This window comes from Schistocerca cancellata, chromosome 12, assembly GCF_023864275.1.
Source record: "Schistocerca cancellata isolate TAMUIC-IGC-003103 chromosome 12, iqSchCanc2.1, whole genome shotgun sequence".
NCBI lineage: Eukaryota > Metazoa > Arthropoda > Insecta > Orthoptera > Acrididae > Schistocerca > Schistocerca cancellata.
This window is the reverse complement of record NC_064637.1, coordinates 144,825,388-144,841,083: the sequence shown is the minus strand read 5'-3', so window position 1 is coordinate 144,841,083 and position 15,696 is coordinate 144,825,388. Positions and strand designations below refer to the sequence as shown.

The 15,696-nt window shown below is 39.8% G+C and overlaps 1 protein-coding gene across 2 annotated transcripts in view; it reads left to right on the top strand.

The window, feature by feature from the left end:
• Positions 1 to 8,131, top strand: part of LOC126109806 (F-box/LRR-repeat protein fbxl-1-like) — a 68,449-nt gene extending 60,318 nt beyond the window's left edge. Inside the window, exons 8-9 of one of the 2 annotated variants that reach the window (XR_007523734.1) lie at positions 2,009 to 2,323; positions 6,577 to 6,714. Coding sequence is in view for 1 of the 2 variants with exons in the window: in XM_049914867.1 (XP_049770824.1) it covers positions 6,577 to 6,823 (247 nt within the window). In the remaining variant the exon portion in view is untranslated. Of the gene's footprint in view, positions 1 to 2,008; positions 2,324 to 6,576 lie in introns of both variants that reach the window. The other variant, XM_049914867.1, reaches the window with a different exon arrangement.
• Positions 8,132 to 15,696: the final 7,565 nt, after the last annotated feature.

Genomic DNA, 15,696 nt, shown 5'->3' with positions numbered 1-15,696 from the left:
TAATTCTGAAAAATGAAACTTTTGTTACAACGTGAATTAAAGAAGCTTTCAAGATACAATCATCCATGTGTAATAAAGCTGGTTTCTGAAATACCATTTTTGAAAAATAAGCTGTATGTGATGTGCTGTCAGAGTATTTTCAACATTCGCAATTAAAACATCTGAACAGTCTTATTAGTCTATTTATTTTACTTACATTTGTTATATGTTTTAAATTTGAATGTTATGTCTTTTTTGTTTTTTAGTTTATCATTTCATGTATGTATGTTTTGTTAATTGAAAATATAGGTAAACTCATTATTATGATACAAAATCATTATGTTATGTTTTAAGCATGTATGTACAGGTTATCATTATTGTAATGATTGTGTATCATAATAATGTGTTATGTATTATTTTTAATTAACAAAATACATGTAAATGAAATAATAAAAAAACAGAATGTAAAATAACAATTTAAAACATAAAACAAATACAAGTAAAATCAGTAACTACGCTAATAATGAATGTTCAGATATTTTAATTAGGTATGTTGTAAATACTCTGACAGCACATTGTGTACAGCTTATTTCTCAAAAATGGTATTTCAGAATGCATGGATGTATGTAGCTTGAAAGCTGCTTCAATTTATGTTGTAGAAATGTTTTCATTATTCAAAATTAATGGTAGTGGGGTATTTTGCAAAATTTTGAATTTTTACAAAATTTGGTTATACAGTTTTCAAGAATGTTAATTACATACCAACATTTATGTGAAAAACATTTTTATATACATATATATCATCATTTGGAGATATTCCCTCCAAATATCATCATCATCATTTGCTTTGGGCCTTTGTCCTACTTCAATGTGGGGGTAAGGGTAAGGAGTCGTTCCAATCCTGGGAGCAGAGAGACTTAACCTTAGGGGGGGAAAAAGGGACAGGTATACACTAGCGCGCGCGCGCGCACACACACACATATCCATCTGCACATAACAGACACAAGCAGATATATATATTGGAGAGAGAGAGAGAGAGAGAGAGAGAGGGGGGGGGGTACATTCCATGTGGGGAAAATATATATAAAAAACAAAGATGCTGTAACTTACCAAATGAAAAAGTGCTGGTATGTCGATACACACAATAAAAAACACACAAACACACACACAAATTTCAAGCTTTCACAACCCCAGGTTGCTTCATCAGGAAAGAGGGAAGGAGAGGGAAAGACAAAAGGATGTGAGTTTTAAGGGAGAGGGTAAGGAGTCATTCCAATCCGGGAAACGGAAAGACTTACCTTAGGGGGAAAAAAGGGCAGGTATACACTCACACGCCCCCCCCCCCCCCCACACACATCTCCATCCACACATATACAGACACAGGCAGACATATGTAAATGCAAAGAGGTTGGCAGATGTGTCAGTCGAGGTGGAAGTACAGAGGAAAAGATGTTGAGTGACAGGTGAGGTACGAGGGGTGGCAAATTGAAATTAGCGGAGGTTGAGGCCTGTGGGTAAAGGGACCGTTTGATACGGAATGGGTGGCAGGTGTCATAATGGAGGTACTGTTGCTTGTTAGTGGGTTTGATGTTGACAGATGCTATCACATGACTCAGTGTATACTCATTTATTATATCTTTCCTTGAGCAAACTTTTAACTCTGTCTTTTTATTCTGTGTAATTTTATACATCCTTTCATTAGCCTTGGGAATCTCATTTCAGGCACTTCTGTCATTTGCTTAACGTTCAAGTCACACTGCCATAAAGAAATGCAAGAATTGACACTTTACAAAATTTAGATTTTCTTTCCTTGCCTTCTTTTTTAAAATTCTGTTTATAGTGCCATACATTTATTGGAATTTTGCAAGATTTTTTTGGACATCTTGAACTTCTAGATAGCTTGTTTGATTTCCAAGATAGTTAAATCATTTTACTTGTTCTATTATCTTGTCAGAAATGAGTGTTTTGTCTAGGATTGAAAGATGGTCAGCATTGGTCATAACATCCTCTTCTTTTTTATGCATTGCAGATCTAGATTTCAGTTGATAGTGCAGCTATCATCGGTGTGTTATAAGTAGTCACGAAGACTAAACATAATTACGACTACACACATTGTAGTCGAACTTGGGCACGTACGAGCATTAATCCGACTGACGTCAGGCTATCCTACCGTATCACAGTCTGGGCAATGTGTGGTCACATACCAGTTCTGCTGTAAATTTGGCGCAGCCTGTTACCTGGGAATTACAAGTAGTCAGCTGTACATGCAAATGAATGGCCACCGTCAACTGCATTCTAGAGCAAAAATTTGGACAAGATGGTCCACAGGAGTAACAGCAATCTGGTGAGACAACTGTGTTAAAATGGCCATGTATATAATAGTTACATTTTATTAATGACCAGTTTCAACTACACCTAGAAGTCGTCTTTAGAAAAAGAGCACTGTAAGAATTGGAATGGCGAAGTTACAGAAGGTTTGGTGAGAATGGTGTCAGAGGAAAGTGTAATGGAGTAGTGATGTAGCGTTTACCATCTGACTGCTGCTGCAGCTCTTCAGATGCTCATGGGAGAACACAGTCTTAAACTGCTGACTGATGGCTGCAGAGCCACGGGTTCAATAGTGTGCAGATTTTGTGCCAAAAATGGATTAATCAGCCCCAGCCAATGATAAATGCTTCAAAAAACAAGATATATGTGAAATTAACAAAATACTGAATTTAATTGATGAAAGGAGAAAATATAAAAATGCAGTAAGTGAAGCAGACAAAAAGGAATACAAACGTCTCAAAAATGAGACCAACAGGAAGTGCAAAATGGCTAAGCTGGGATGGCTAGAGGACAATGTAAGGATGTAGAGGCTTATCCCACGAGAGGTTAGATGGATACTGCCTACAGGAAAATTAAAGAGACCTTTGGAGAAAAGAGAATCACTTGCATGAATTTCAAGAGCTCAGATGGAAACCCAGTTCTAAGCAAAGAAGGGAAAGCAGAAAGGTGGAAGGAGTATATAGAGGGTCTATACAAGGGCGATATACTTGAGGACAATATAATGTAAATGGAAGAGGATTTAGATGAAGATGAAATGGGAGATATGATACTGCGTGAAGAGTTTGACAGAGCACTGAAAGACCTGAGTCGAAACAAGGCCCCGGGAATAGACAACATTCCATTAGAACTACTGATGGCCTAGGGAGACCCCTTCCTGACAGAACTCTACTATCTGGTGAGCAAGATGTATGAAACAGGCGAAATACCCTCAGACTTCAAGAAGAATATAATAATTCCAATCCCAAAGAAAGCAGGTGTTGACAGATGTGAAAATTACCGAACTATCAGTTTAATAAGTCACAGCTGGAAAATACTAATGTGAATTCTTTACAGATGAATGGAAAAACTAGTAGAAGCCGACCTCGGGTAAGATCAGTTTCGATTCCGTAGAAATGTTGGAACACGTGAGGCAATACTGACCCTACGACTTACCTTAGAAGAAAGATTAAGGAAAGGCAAACCAACGTTTCTAGCATTTGTAGACTTAGAGAAAGCTTTTGACAATGTTGACTGGAATACTCTCTTTCAAATTCTGAAGGTGGCAGGGTAAAATACAGGGAGCAAATGGCTATTTACAATTTGTATAGAAAGCATATGGCAGTGTTAAGAGTCGAGGGACATGAAACGGAAGCAGTGGATGGGAAGGGAGTGAGACAGGGTTGTAGCCTCTCTCCGATGCTATTCAATCTGTATATTGAGCAAGCAATAAAGGAAACAAAAGAAAAGTTCAGTGTAGGCATTAAAATCCATGGAGAAGAAATAAAAACTTTAAGGTTCGCCGATGACATTGTAATTCTGTCAGAGGCAGCAAAGGACTTGGAAAAGCAGTTGAACAGAATGGACAATGTTTTGAAAAGAGGATATAAGATGAACATCAACAAAAGCAAAACGAGGATAATGGAATGTAGTCGAATTAAGTCGGGTGATACTGAGGGAATTATATTAGGAAATGAGACACTTAAAGTAGTGAAGGGGTTTTGCTATTTGGGGAGCAAAATAACTGATGATGGTCAAAGTAGAGAGGATATAAAATGTAGACTGGCAATGGCAAGGAAAGTGTTTCTGAAGAAGAGAAATTTGTTAACATTGAGTGTTGATTTCAGTGTCAGGAAGTTGTTTCTGAAAGTATTTGTATGGAGTGTGGCCATGTATGGAAGTGAAACATGGACAATAAGGAGTTTAGACAAAAAGAGAATAGAAGCTTTTGAAATGTGGTGCTACAGAAGAATGCTGAAGGTTAGATGGGTAGATCACATAACTAATGAGGAGGTATTGAATAGAATTGGGGAGAAGAGGAGCTTGTGGCACAACTTGACAAGAAGAAGGGATCGGTTGGTAGGACACGTTCTGAGGCATCAAGGGATCACTAATTTAGTACTGGAGGGCAGCGTGGAGGGTAAAAATCGTAGAGGGAGACCAAGAGATGAATACACTAAGCAGATTCAGAAGGATGTAGGCTGCAGTAGGTACTGGGAGATGAAGAAGCTTGCACAGGGTAGAGTAGCATGGAGAGCTGCATCAAACCAGTCTCAGGACTGAAGACCACAACATCAACAACATGTTATTGTAAACTGGGTGCTGATATACAGGGTGCACATTAATAAAAAAAAAAAAAAAGAGACAAATTGCAGGGGCAGATTCCTGACTGGAAATGAAGGAAAAAGGTGCCCTGAACATGTGGAAATGCGTTGTTGCCACATTTGACGGTGCTGACAGATGACAGTTCTTCTGACCACATGTTGCGTGTTCCTTGTGCTTTTCAGGCTGTGTGATTGATGCAGCATACTGGAAACAGCAGAATGCTCCAGTATTCATTTGAGGAACAAGCAGAGATGGTGTTTGTGTGTGACTGAGCAGATGGAAATATACCAAAACAAGTACCCTCACAGACACCAACCACATCACACAAGATTTCAAGCCCTCTTTGGGTGTTTTATGTGATCGTGGGCCTTTTCAAACATATGAATGTGCATTGTGATGCCACACTGCACGTACATCAGATCTGGAGGACTGGGTCCTACAGGATATCGAGACAAACCCTAGTACAGGCTCCAGACAATTGGCCTGCTTACAGGGTGTAAGCCAAAGTGCAGTTACGTGTATCTAACATGACAACCACTACTATCCCTGTCACCTGCAATTCCACAGAGGCCACTTTGAACATCTGTTGTGACACGGATGCGATGCAGTTCTTTACTGTGTTCCTGGACGATTTATTGTTGTTGCACGCAGACTGTCCATTTCTGAATACATGTTCATAGGACCTTTTTTGCTCTATTTATCATCAGCAATCCATCCCTGCAGCTTGTGGGTTTTATTAATGTTCACCCTGTATAAATAGGTAAATAGTTGCAGTTATTAGAAGGAAAGTTGCTACTGACTATATGGCGGAGATGCTGAGTCGCAGATAGGCACAACAAAAAGACTTTCATAATTAAAGCTTTCATCCATTGGCCTTCATCAGCAATACAAGCGCGCACACACACACACACACACACACACACTCTGCAGTCTCAGGCAACTGAAACCACACTGCCCGAGACTGCAGTTGTGTGTGTGTGTGTGTGTGTGTGTGTGTGTGTGTGTGTGTGTGTGTTGTTGATGAAGGCCAATGGCCGAAAGCTTTTGTTTTGCCTATCTGCGACTCAGCATCTCCACTATATGGTGAGTAGCAACTTTCTTTCTCATAATATCGTTACATTCCATCCTGGATTGTCCACTGTTGAATAGTTACAGATCAGACATGTAGTCTTTTTTATGTTAAAATTAAAAGGCTTGCAGATTGAAAGAGGATGATGTGCCACCTTGTGGCATTGGTGCAAGTTACGAAGGTGTCGTGTCATGTTATGTTATGCCAGCAAGTATACAAAACTAATTTTTTTGTCTTGTTCTCTTTTCTTATTGACTGCAAACTATTAAGAGCAATGTCATTGTAACTCGCACTGATGCTTCATACTCATTCAATCTGTAAGCTCACAAGTTTTAATGTAATAAAGAGTACTTGTCTGCACTGTAACTATTTACCCATTTATATGTTCGTACCTAGTTTACAATAGCTTATTTTGATAATTTCATAGAACATCAACATCTCACATTTTATAAAGCATTTACCATTGGCTGCGGCTGACTTAAACCATTTTTAGCACAAAATTTGCACACTATTGAATCCATGGCCCTGTAGGTGCGCAAGCATACGAGGAGTTGCCAGCAGCAGCCAGATGGGAAAATGCTACATCGCTACTTCTTTGTACTTTCCTCTGACACCATACTCACCAATCCTTCTGTAACACTGGTATTCCTTTTCTTACAGTGCTCTTTTTCTTGAAACAAGTTCTACATGAAGTTGAAACTGCTCATTAATAAAATATTATAATGATTTAGACAATCTTTTTAAACCAGTTTAAGAGCAAATTTGACCTCCAGTGCTGTCCCCACAGATAATATTGGCATTATGGTACATTCTACAGAACTGTAGTCTCTTAAAGTTTACATGTAGTTTTTGTTTTTACATTAGCATGTACTACACCAATGATTTCATTCTCACCACAGGGACCTGAGTATTGCCTGGTGTCGAGGTGACCTTAAAGCTACAGATGGGCTGGTCGAACGGATGCCCAATCTTGAAATCCATGGCAAAGCTGAAGTAGAGGAACCTACTGTAGGCACGGAGGAACATGAGAGTGGGGCAGCAGTATGGAGATTGACAAAGATGGTAATAGTGACAATAGCAGTAACATTGATAGTGACAGTGATAACGTTATGTGGGATGAAAGTGGTAAATCTCTTATCTTCCTAGAGGATGTACAGAGGTGATGTGATATTTATAGGGAGCTACGACTCTCAATACTGGTAGCATTTCAGTTGGAACTGTGTAACTGGACCAGAATTTGATACTCCCCAACTGTCATTACTGGAACATATGTCATAGTGGACTGCTGAATGCTATGAAACTAAAGCTAGTCATGTATTTCTGTATCATTGTGATTACATTGGCTGTAAAGTCATGTTAACAGTGGCAAAAACTGTTTTGAAGAAAGGTAATTGTAAATCATTTAGGAAATATGTTGTTGCAGATTAAATCATCTACATTACTGTTGTTTGAGCTTCCACTGTAATTACAATGGATTTGCCATCTTCAATTTTTAACCTTATAAATAAAAAAAAGCATTGTTTTAAAATTTTAAATTCAGTGCATTAACGTGATATTAGTAAATGAGTGTTGTAAAATGATCCTTTCATATAGTGTTAAAAATAATTAATGATCATTCCACTTGGGACCTGTCAAAGGTACATTAGCTTATTTTTTGTTGTTGTAAATATTTGTTGTTTTGATGTTTTGCATTATTAGCCTTACTACCAGATGTCATTGTCAGCCTTGTTGTGTTTTTTGTGTGCTGTTTATGGGATGTTCCAGTTTTTTCAATTTTTTTTTTTTGTGTACATACCTGTGCCAAAGAGGAAAATTCTAGTGAACCATGGACAAAAACATCACCTCCCTGTCATAAGCCTAAAACGGGCAAGAAAACCCTACCATTGGTGATGTTTTAATTGAATGAAATAAGGCACTGGCAATGATAAGAGCCCAAAATACAGACAAAGTTTTGAGAATAATAGATGTTTGTGAAAATCAAATTTGTAAGTAAATCACCACTCTCATAGGTCTGAATTGTTTTTAGGGTTCCGTGCCTCAACCGGTAAAAGCGGAACCCTTGTAGAATCACTTTGTTGTCTGTGTCTGTCCATCTGCTGTGAAGAACCCTTTTTCCCTCGAAGTGGTTGGCATATCAAATTCAAATTTGTCACTTACTAAGATCTATGGTCCCTTGGCAGTGTAAAAATTTTAAGCTTCTAAGTTAATTCAGTCAAAAGATAAGGCCACTTTAGAACAAAGCTGCATGCAGACATAAAATGTAAGTTTTAGTCATGTTTTGGTAAGTAAATAAAATCATTATATTAAATCTTTTACATCTACTTGTATGAACTGAAGCCCACTACTGTGGAGATTTTGATAGTCTTGGAATTACCGGAACTGCTGTCTTGCCAGTATCTACAAGGCTCATTTGAAAAGTCCACGCAAAGTCTGAGAGATGACACCAGTGGTGCGTATCAAGGTCATGTTTAGTTAGTAGCACCTTTGGAAAGAACGCGCACCAAGTTTCAGCCATATTGGTCTGTTTCTTTATGTGTGGCATTCATGTGAATCAAGGAAGTTGAGTGATTGTCAAAAAATGGCTGAAAAAGAATTTTGTGTGGTGATTAAACATTACTTTATGAAACGCAAAACACCTCAGGAGGCTGAAGAGTAGCTTGATAAACATTACGGTGACTCTGCACCTTCAGTAGCCATATGGGCACAAGTGATGCTGAACATTCTGGATGCCCTGTGGAGATTACGACTCCAGAAATCATTGATAAAATCCATGATATGATGATGGATGACAGAAGAGTTAGGTGTGAGATTGCTAGTGCTGTGGGTATTTCGAATGAACGGGTACAAAATATTTTGCATAAACATTTGGACATGAGAAAGCTACCCGCAAGATGGGTTCTGCGATTGCTCACGCTTGACCAAAAACGGAATCGTTTGAAGTGTTGCAAGGATGGTTTGCAGCTGTTCAGGAAGAATCTGCAGGACTTTAAGCATCATTTTGTCACTGTGGATGAAAGAAGGATACATTACTATACTCCTTGAGACCGAACCACAATCTAAACAATGGGTTACCAAGGGAGAATCTGCACCAAAAAAGGGGAAGACCATTCCTTCGGCCAGAAAGGTTATGGCGACTGTCTTTTGGGATTGGCAAGGGATAATCCTCATCAATTACCTGGAAAAGGGTAAAACTATTACAGGTGAATATCATTCATCGTTATTGGACTGTTTGAAAATCGAACTGCACGAAAAATGACGGTGATTGGACCGCAGAAAAGTCCTTTTCCATCACGACAGTGCACCAGCACACACTCCAGCAGTTGTGGTCGCAAAATTGATGGAAGTAGGATTCCAACTGGTTTCACCTCCTCCTCCCCCCCCCCCCCCCCCACCCCCTCCCCTCCTATTCTCCAGACTTGGATGCTTTGGACTAGTGTTTGTTCCCCAATTTGAAGAAATGGCTGGCAGGACAAAGATTTTATAGAAATGAGGAGGTGATTGCGGCAACTAATAGCTATTTTGCAGACTTGGACAGTTCCTATTATTCAGAAGGGATCAACAAATTAGAGCAGCGTTGGATGAAGTGTATAAGTCTAAAAGGAGACTATGTCAAAAAATAAAAAAGGTTTACCCCAAACACATAAGTAGTTTTTATTTTTGCACGGACATTTCAAACGCCCCTCGTATCGAAATTCTCGATTCCCAAGATGAACGAATTATATTTATATACATAATTAAGTTTGAGTGGAACACTCGGTGCATGAGTCCTGCTCACGCTTTGTCAGTTTTTTAATTATATCTCAACATCCTATATTTCCTGTTGAAAAAATAATGTACCCACTTTGATACAAAATATTAATTATTTGTGATGATTATATTCATTATTAATATTTATTCATGAATGTTTGTTATGTAGGCTAGTGACAGTGTGTTCTATGACAGTTGTAAAGTTTGTAATTAATGTCAAACCAGAATCAGAATATAAGGAGGAGATACTAAATGCACCACATACACAATTATGATGTATTCCAAGACTTCACAGTCCTTCCTTTTTATCATATTTTCATGAAGCATTTTCTATGACTTGAGTTTCAGATAAAATTATCTGTACACTTCAGGCAAGAAATCTAACAGTTTTGTTAAGTCTTTGTGTTTCGATGTTGATATTTGCCCTTCACCTACACATTGGAACAAAATGGTTCAAATGGCTCTGAGCACTATGGGACTCAACATCTTAGGTCATAAGTCCCCCAGAACTTAGAACTACTTAAACCTAACTAACCTAAGGACACCACACACACCCATGCCCGAGGCAGGATTCGAACCTGCGACCGTAGCAGTCCCGCGGTTCCGGACTGCAGCGCCAGAACCGCTAGACCACCGCGGCCGGCCACATTGGAACACTGAATTTTGTAAAGCATCTGAAAACCTGGGGAAACGACAGACTAAAGCTCCCTTGCCATGACTTGGAGAAAATGGTAGCCAACCAAGAGTCCGATGAACAGTTCCCGGCAACTTGTTGAAAACTTCATCATTGTAAAATTTCTGAAATGTACGCTGTGACCATATACGTCATGTTTTTGTTTGGTAGTGAGGAAATTAACACTCTTCAAAGGTTCTGAAATTCTCAGCAATGATTATATGGACTAGAAGAGATTTAGCTATCCTCGGTTCCTGTATAACTTGACACTGACCATCAGCTCAGAAAACTGAAACAGTTTGCCTCTTCACTTTTCTGATCTGACCTAAGTCAACATTACATGGCAGAAAAGTGTGGTCAAGAACTAAAAATTTGTGAATTACCTCCTCATATTATCCAGACAATGAAGCAATAGTGTTTTTATTTTGTCCAGGGTACGAGTCTGAATACTTTATCATCATCATTTTTTCCATCTGAAATTTCCATTCTTTCTTCTGATAAGCAGGTTATTATTTCATCACTTTCTTGCTGTGTTACCTTCTCACTTCAGACACGTGTGTAAATGACATTATCTGAATGTCTACAAATACCTAAATTATACATCCATAGTTTTCTAATGTAAAACACAGCCTCTGTACTTAGTGTCGGAGTAGGTGGAGCCAGCTGTAAATAAAATACTGTAACACAAAGGTCATTGTCTGCCTGTTTACTTAGTAAGTACTCTGTTTCAACATATTGTATGAATTAGTTGCCTTATCTTGGTGCAGTCACACACTTAAAGGTAGATTATGTACTTCCTTATCTTCAATACTATCACAAACCTCACACATGTCACTGTGTGGCAATTTCAGTACAATATTGACCTCTGTATTAAAAACAGATTGATATACAATCATTTTCACTGGTGCAATATTTTAAATTCATATGTTTTATGTATTCTGATAAGGAATCAATGTGTTACCTAACAAAAGCCATTTCTTCTTCATTAATTTTCCCTCTGCAATCTCCACATCTGTCCATATTTAGAAATGCATTAATTACTGTCAAATCAAAGATGGCATCTTCAGAATCCTCATTATTCTCATCTCTACTAGGATCTAAAACAATGTTAATAATACTAACAACGCAACAAAAAAATGTAACTTTTTGTGTACGATAACTTTAAAAGCGTGGAAATAAAACATAAGCCTGTATATGTACCTGGACTTGTGTCTTGCTATATGAAGGTATTTATATGAAATGCAAATGTATTCAAAATAGTGATTTGGCAAACACACAGTTTGCTAACATTACTCAGTAAGTAGTAATTTTAGCGTGATACTCGCTTACAAGTTTATTGATTTTTGTCTTTCATTCTGTAAGTATACTCTCTTTTATAGTTTACTTCAACTACAAAGCTTGCAAGAAATGCATTCTATAAATTATAATTCATTCTGTAGGTTATAATTCAACAAAATTACTTGTCATTTCTTGTTCCAAAAGTTTCAAAAATTGGCAAGTTAGTTTAGCATTACTTTTATCTCATTAGCTACATAGGCCTCCATTTTCCTTCTCTTTCCATGCAATCTGCTTGTTTACAGTTTTCAGGTACGTTTCATCACTGTTCCTTCCCCATGTTGTCATTTTTCCCCTGACAACTTTTCATCCCTTACATGTTTTTTTTACCTTTATTTTGCACCACTTCTTTATTACAAACTGTAACCTCCATCTTCAACAGCCACACAGTCCACTTGGTATTGCCAATGTACCTCTGATTCCAAAGTACTACTACATACTTGATGTAGACACACTATTTTGTTGGCAACCCTAGATAACAGTTGACTAGTGCAGAGCAACCAAATTATGCTTTGTGTGTCTGCCACGTATGGAAGTAAATATCAGGGAAAACAGAGACAGCTTTTCATGAATGCTCATATAGGTTTTGACCTACAGCACAGATAAAGCTAGTTCACTGTAAGATTAACAAATGTCAGGAGCACGTATAATTGCATAATCTCAAAATTGACAATAGTGTAATTTAGGGCCTTATGCCTCAATTTAAATGCCTATTGTGATGAAGAAACATATTTCATAGTTGCAAGCAGAACAACTATATTAATATACTCAACTGGGGAGTTTGACCAATATTATTCTGGAACTATCACACATGCAGAAGAGGTGAGACTGTTTAATATATTTATGACACTCAGACCTCAAGTTACATGTCCCAATGCCTACGCGACTTGCACGCATTCTTCACAGCCATGGGCAGTACTTTATGATTTGCTATGTTCAGTTAAGTGCACATTATTCAAAGATTGTAAACTGAAATTGGTGATGTACAGCTACATGGGATTTTTCTAGATACCCAAACTCTTCAAGCCATTAATTCTTACCTTTTTTGTAATTTGGTTGCTATTGTGCTCACTGAATAAGTAATCATTACTTCTCTGGCAATATGACACAAGCTTTATTGTCACAGTTTTGTCAATTAACAGCAAAGAAAAATAAGACACATTAGTGAGGCCACTGTAATGATTTGCTGCTCGTGGAGGAATGTGTTTATAATATTGATTTTCTTCTTGCTTTGATTTTATGCTACATGCATATCATTGAGGGAGACCAAGAGATGAATACACTAAGCAGATTCAGAAGGATGTAAGTTGCAGTAGGTACTGGGAGATGAAGAAGCTTGCACAGGATAGAGTAGCATGGAGAGCTGCATCAAACCAGTCTCAGGACTGAGGACCACAACAACAACAACAATGCTGTGGTGTCATACACATTAAGAAGTCATTTAATATTTCATAAAACTAATGGTTCTTTAGTATACAGATAACATTGTAGTGGTGGTGCTACTTTATATGCAATTGGGGATATTTTTATTCAGTTACATGTGCAAAATCTAAAGGTCTAATAAAAATGAAGGTCTCGCCTTGCGCAGGCTGAGGGACGGTGGGGCTTTTCCCCACCCTAACGGGGCGGTGGCCTCCATGCTCCCACGGTGTCTCGTCTTCGTTGCAAGGTGATGCACACCTAGAATGTAAACATTACGACCTCAAAGGCGGTGAACAATGCCTTGGCAGGACAAAGTCAGGGGAAACCCTGACCAAGGTTCATAGTGATTCTCACATGCAAATCAGTCATCAGAGCAGGATATGGGGGTGAAAGAGTAAATGAATCATCTAATAGCTTGTCCCCTCCAAAGTTTCCATCACGGTAGCTGGTGCTCGTACAACTCTCATCCAGTAAAGCAAATGATTAGAGGCCTCGGGGCTGAAATGACCTCATCCTCTTTTCAGAATTTAAATGGATGAATCTTTGGCTTGCTCGATAAGCTGAAGCCATGAGAAAACAACTTGGATCAGAGTGGCAAGTGGATCACTTTTTGTAAGCAGAACTGGTGCTGTGGTATGAAATGAACTGTGTTAAGGCATCAGAATTGATGCTCGTGAGAAATTGTGAAAATGTCGGTTGCTTAAGACAGCAGGACTGTGGCCACAGAAGTCGGAATCTGCTAAAGAGTGCGTAACAACTTACCTGTCAAAGCAACTAGCCTTAAAAACGAATGGTGTTGAAGCACCACGCCTATACTCAGGCGTCAGTCTGGCAGCCACAGTTTGTCCTCGCGGCAGGCCGCGAAGCGCTGACATCTCGAAGGGTTCCGGCAGTGGGTGCAGGAGGGTGTAGTTGTGAGCCAGCGCAGAGTCGCTGTCAGTGCAGATCTTTTTTGTTGTAGCAATTACTTCAGCAAGGCCCTGGAGGGCTGATGTGGAGAAGAGTTTTGTGTGAAGACCTGTCGCACAAGAGCCAGTCGATCCTAAGTCTTAGGAAAAATCAGATGTCGATAATGGCCATCGTAGCACGACACAGTTAGTGCCGGCCACCATTGGGCAAAAGGAAATCTAGTTCCTGTACCGGTACACAGCAGTGGAACCAATATGTGTCGGCCTCCTCTGTTAGAAATGCTCGTCAGGGTAAACTTAAAAGACCTGGGGATGCTGTCGGGAGATTGGGGAAGAGTTTCCTTTTCTGCACGAGCATTCAAGTTTCCTGGAATCCTCTAGGAGGAAGACAGGGTTCGGCAAACAAAGAGCAATGCAGTTGCGGCAGTTTCCTGATCTTCCCCTCAGACCTCAAATATCTGCGAGAATGCCACATGGAGGTATCTGTGGAGGATATACGGTACTTTCCACATGTCGAGCTGTCCCATTTTGTGATATACATTACACCAGTAGGGAGACACAGTTTCAGGCAAGGCTTTCCAGGAGTTGCCCCAGTCATTAAAGCCCCCCTAGGCCGTCAGCATTGCACAGGTCTGCGTCTCTAGTGGCCTTGCTGCCTGGGGTACAGGCATGATTTAGGAGGGGTGCCACAGGTCCGGCTCGGTAAGTAATCTGGTGTATCTCATCAGTGATCCTCATGCTGTGAGGTCAGTGAACTCCTGGCCATTAAAATTGCTACACCAAGAAGAAATGCAGATGATAAACGAGTATTCATTGGGAAAATATATTATACTAGAACTGACGTGATTACATTTTCATGCAATTTGGGTGCATAGATCCTGAGAAATCAGTACCCAGAGCAACCACCTCTGGCCATAATAACAGCCTTGATACGCCTGGGCATTGAGTCAAACAGAGCTTGGATGGCGTATACAGGTGTAATTGCCCATGCAGCTTCAACACGATACCACAGTTCATCAAGAGTAGTGACTGGCGTATTGTGACGAGCCAGTTGCTTGGCCACCATTGACCAGACGTTTTCAGTTGGTGAGAGATCTGGAGAATGTGCTGGCCAGGGCAACAGACGAACATTTTCTGTATCCAGAAAGGCCCACACACGACCTCCAACATGTGGTTGTGCATTATCCTGCTGAAATGTAGGGTTTCGCAGGGATCGAATGAAGTGTAGAGCCACGGGTCATAACACATCTGAAATGTAACGTCCACTGTTCAAAGTGCCGTCAATGCGAACAAGAGGTGACAGAGACATGTAACTAATGGCACCCCATACCATCACGCCGGGTGATACACCAGTATGGTGATGACGAATACACGCTTCCAATGTGCGTTCACTGCTGTGCTGCCAAACACCGATGCGACCATCATGATGCTGTAAACAGAACCTGGATTCATCTGAAAAAATGACGTTTTGTGATTCGTGCACCCAGGTTCGTCGTGGAGTACACCATCGCAGGCGCTCCTGTCTGTGATGCATTGTCAAGGGTAACCGCAGCCATGGTCTCTGAGCTGATAGTCCATGCTGCTGCAAACATCGTTGAACTGTTCGTGCAGATGATTGTTGTCTTGCAAACGTCCACACCTGTTGACTCAGGGATCGAGACGTGGCTGCACGATCCATTACAGCCATACGGATAAGATGCCTGTCATCTTGACTGCTAGTGATACGAGGCCGTTGGGGTCTAGCACGGCGTTCCGTATTACCCTCCTGAACCCACCGACTCCATATTCTGCTAACAGTCATTGGATCTTGACCAACACGAGCAGCAATGTCGCGATACGATAAACTGCAATCGCAATAGGCTACAATCTGACCTTTATCAAAGTCTGAAACGTGATGGTACGCATTTTTCCTCCTTACACGAGGCATCACAACA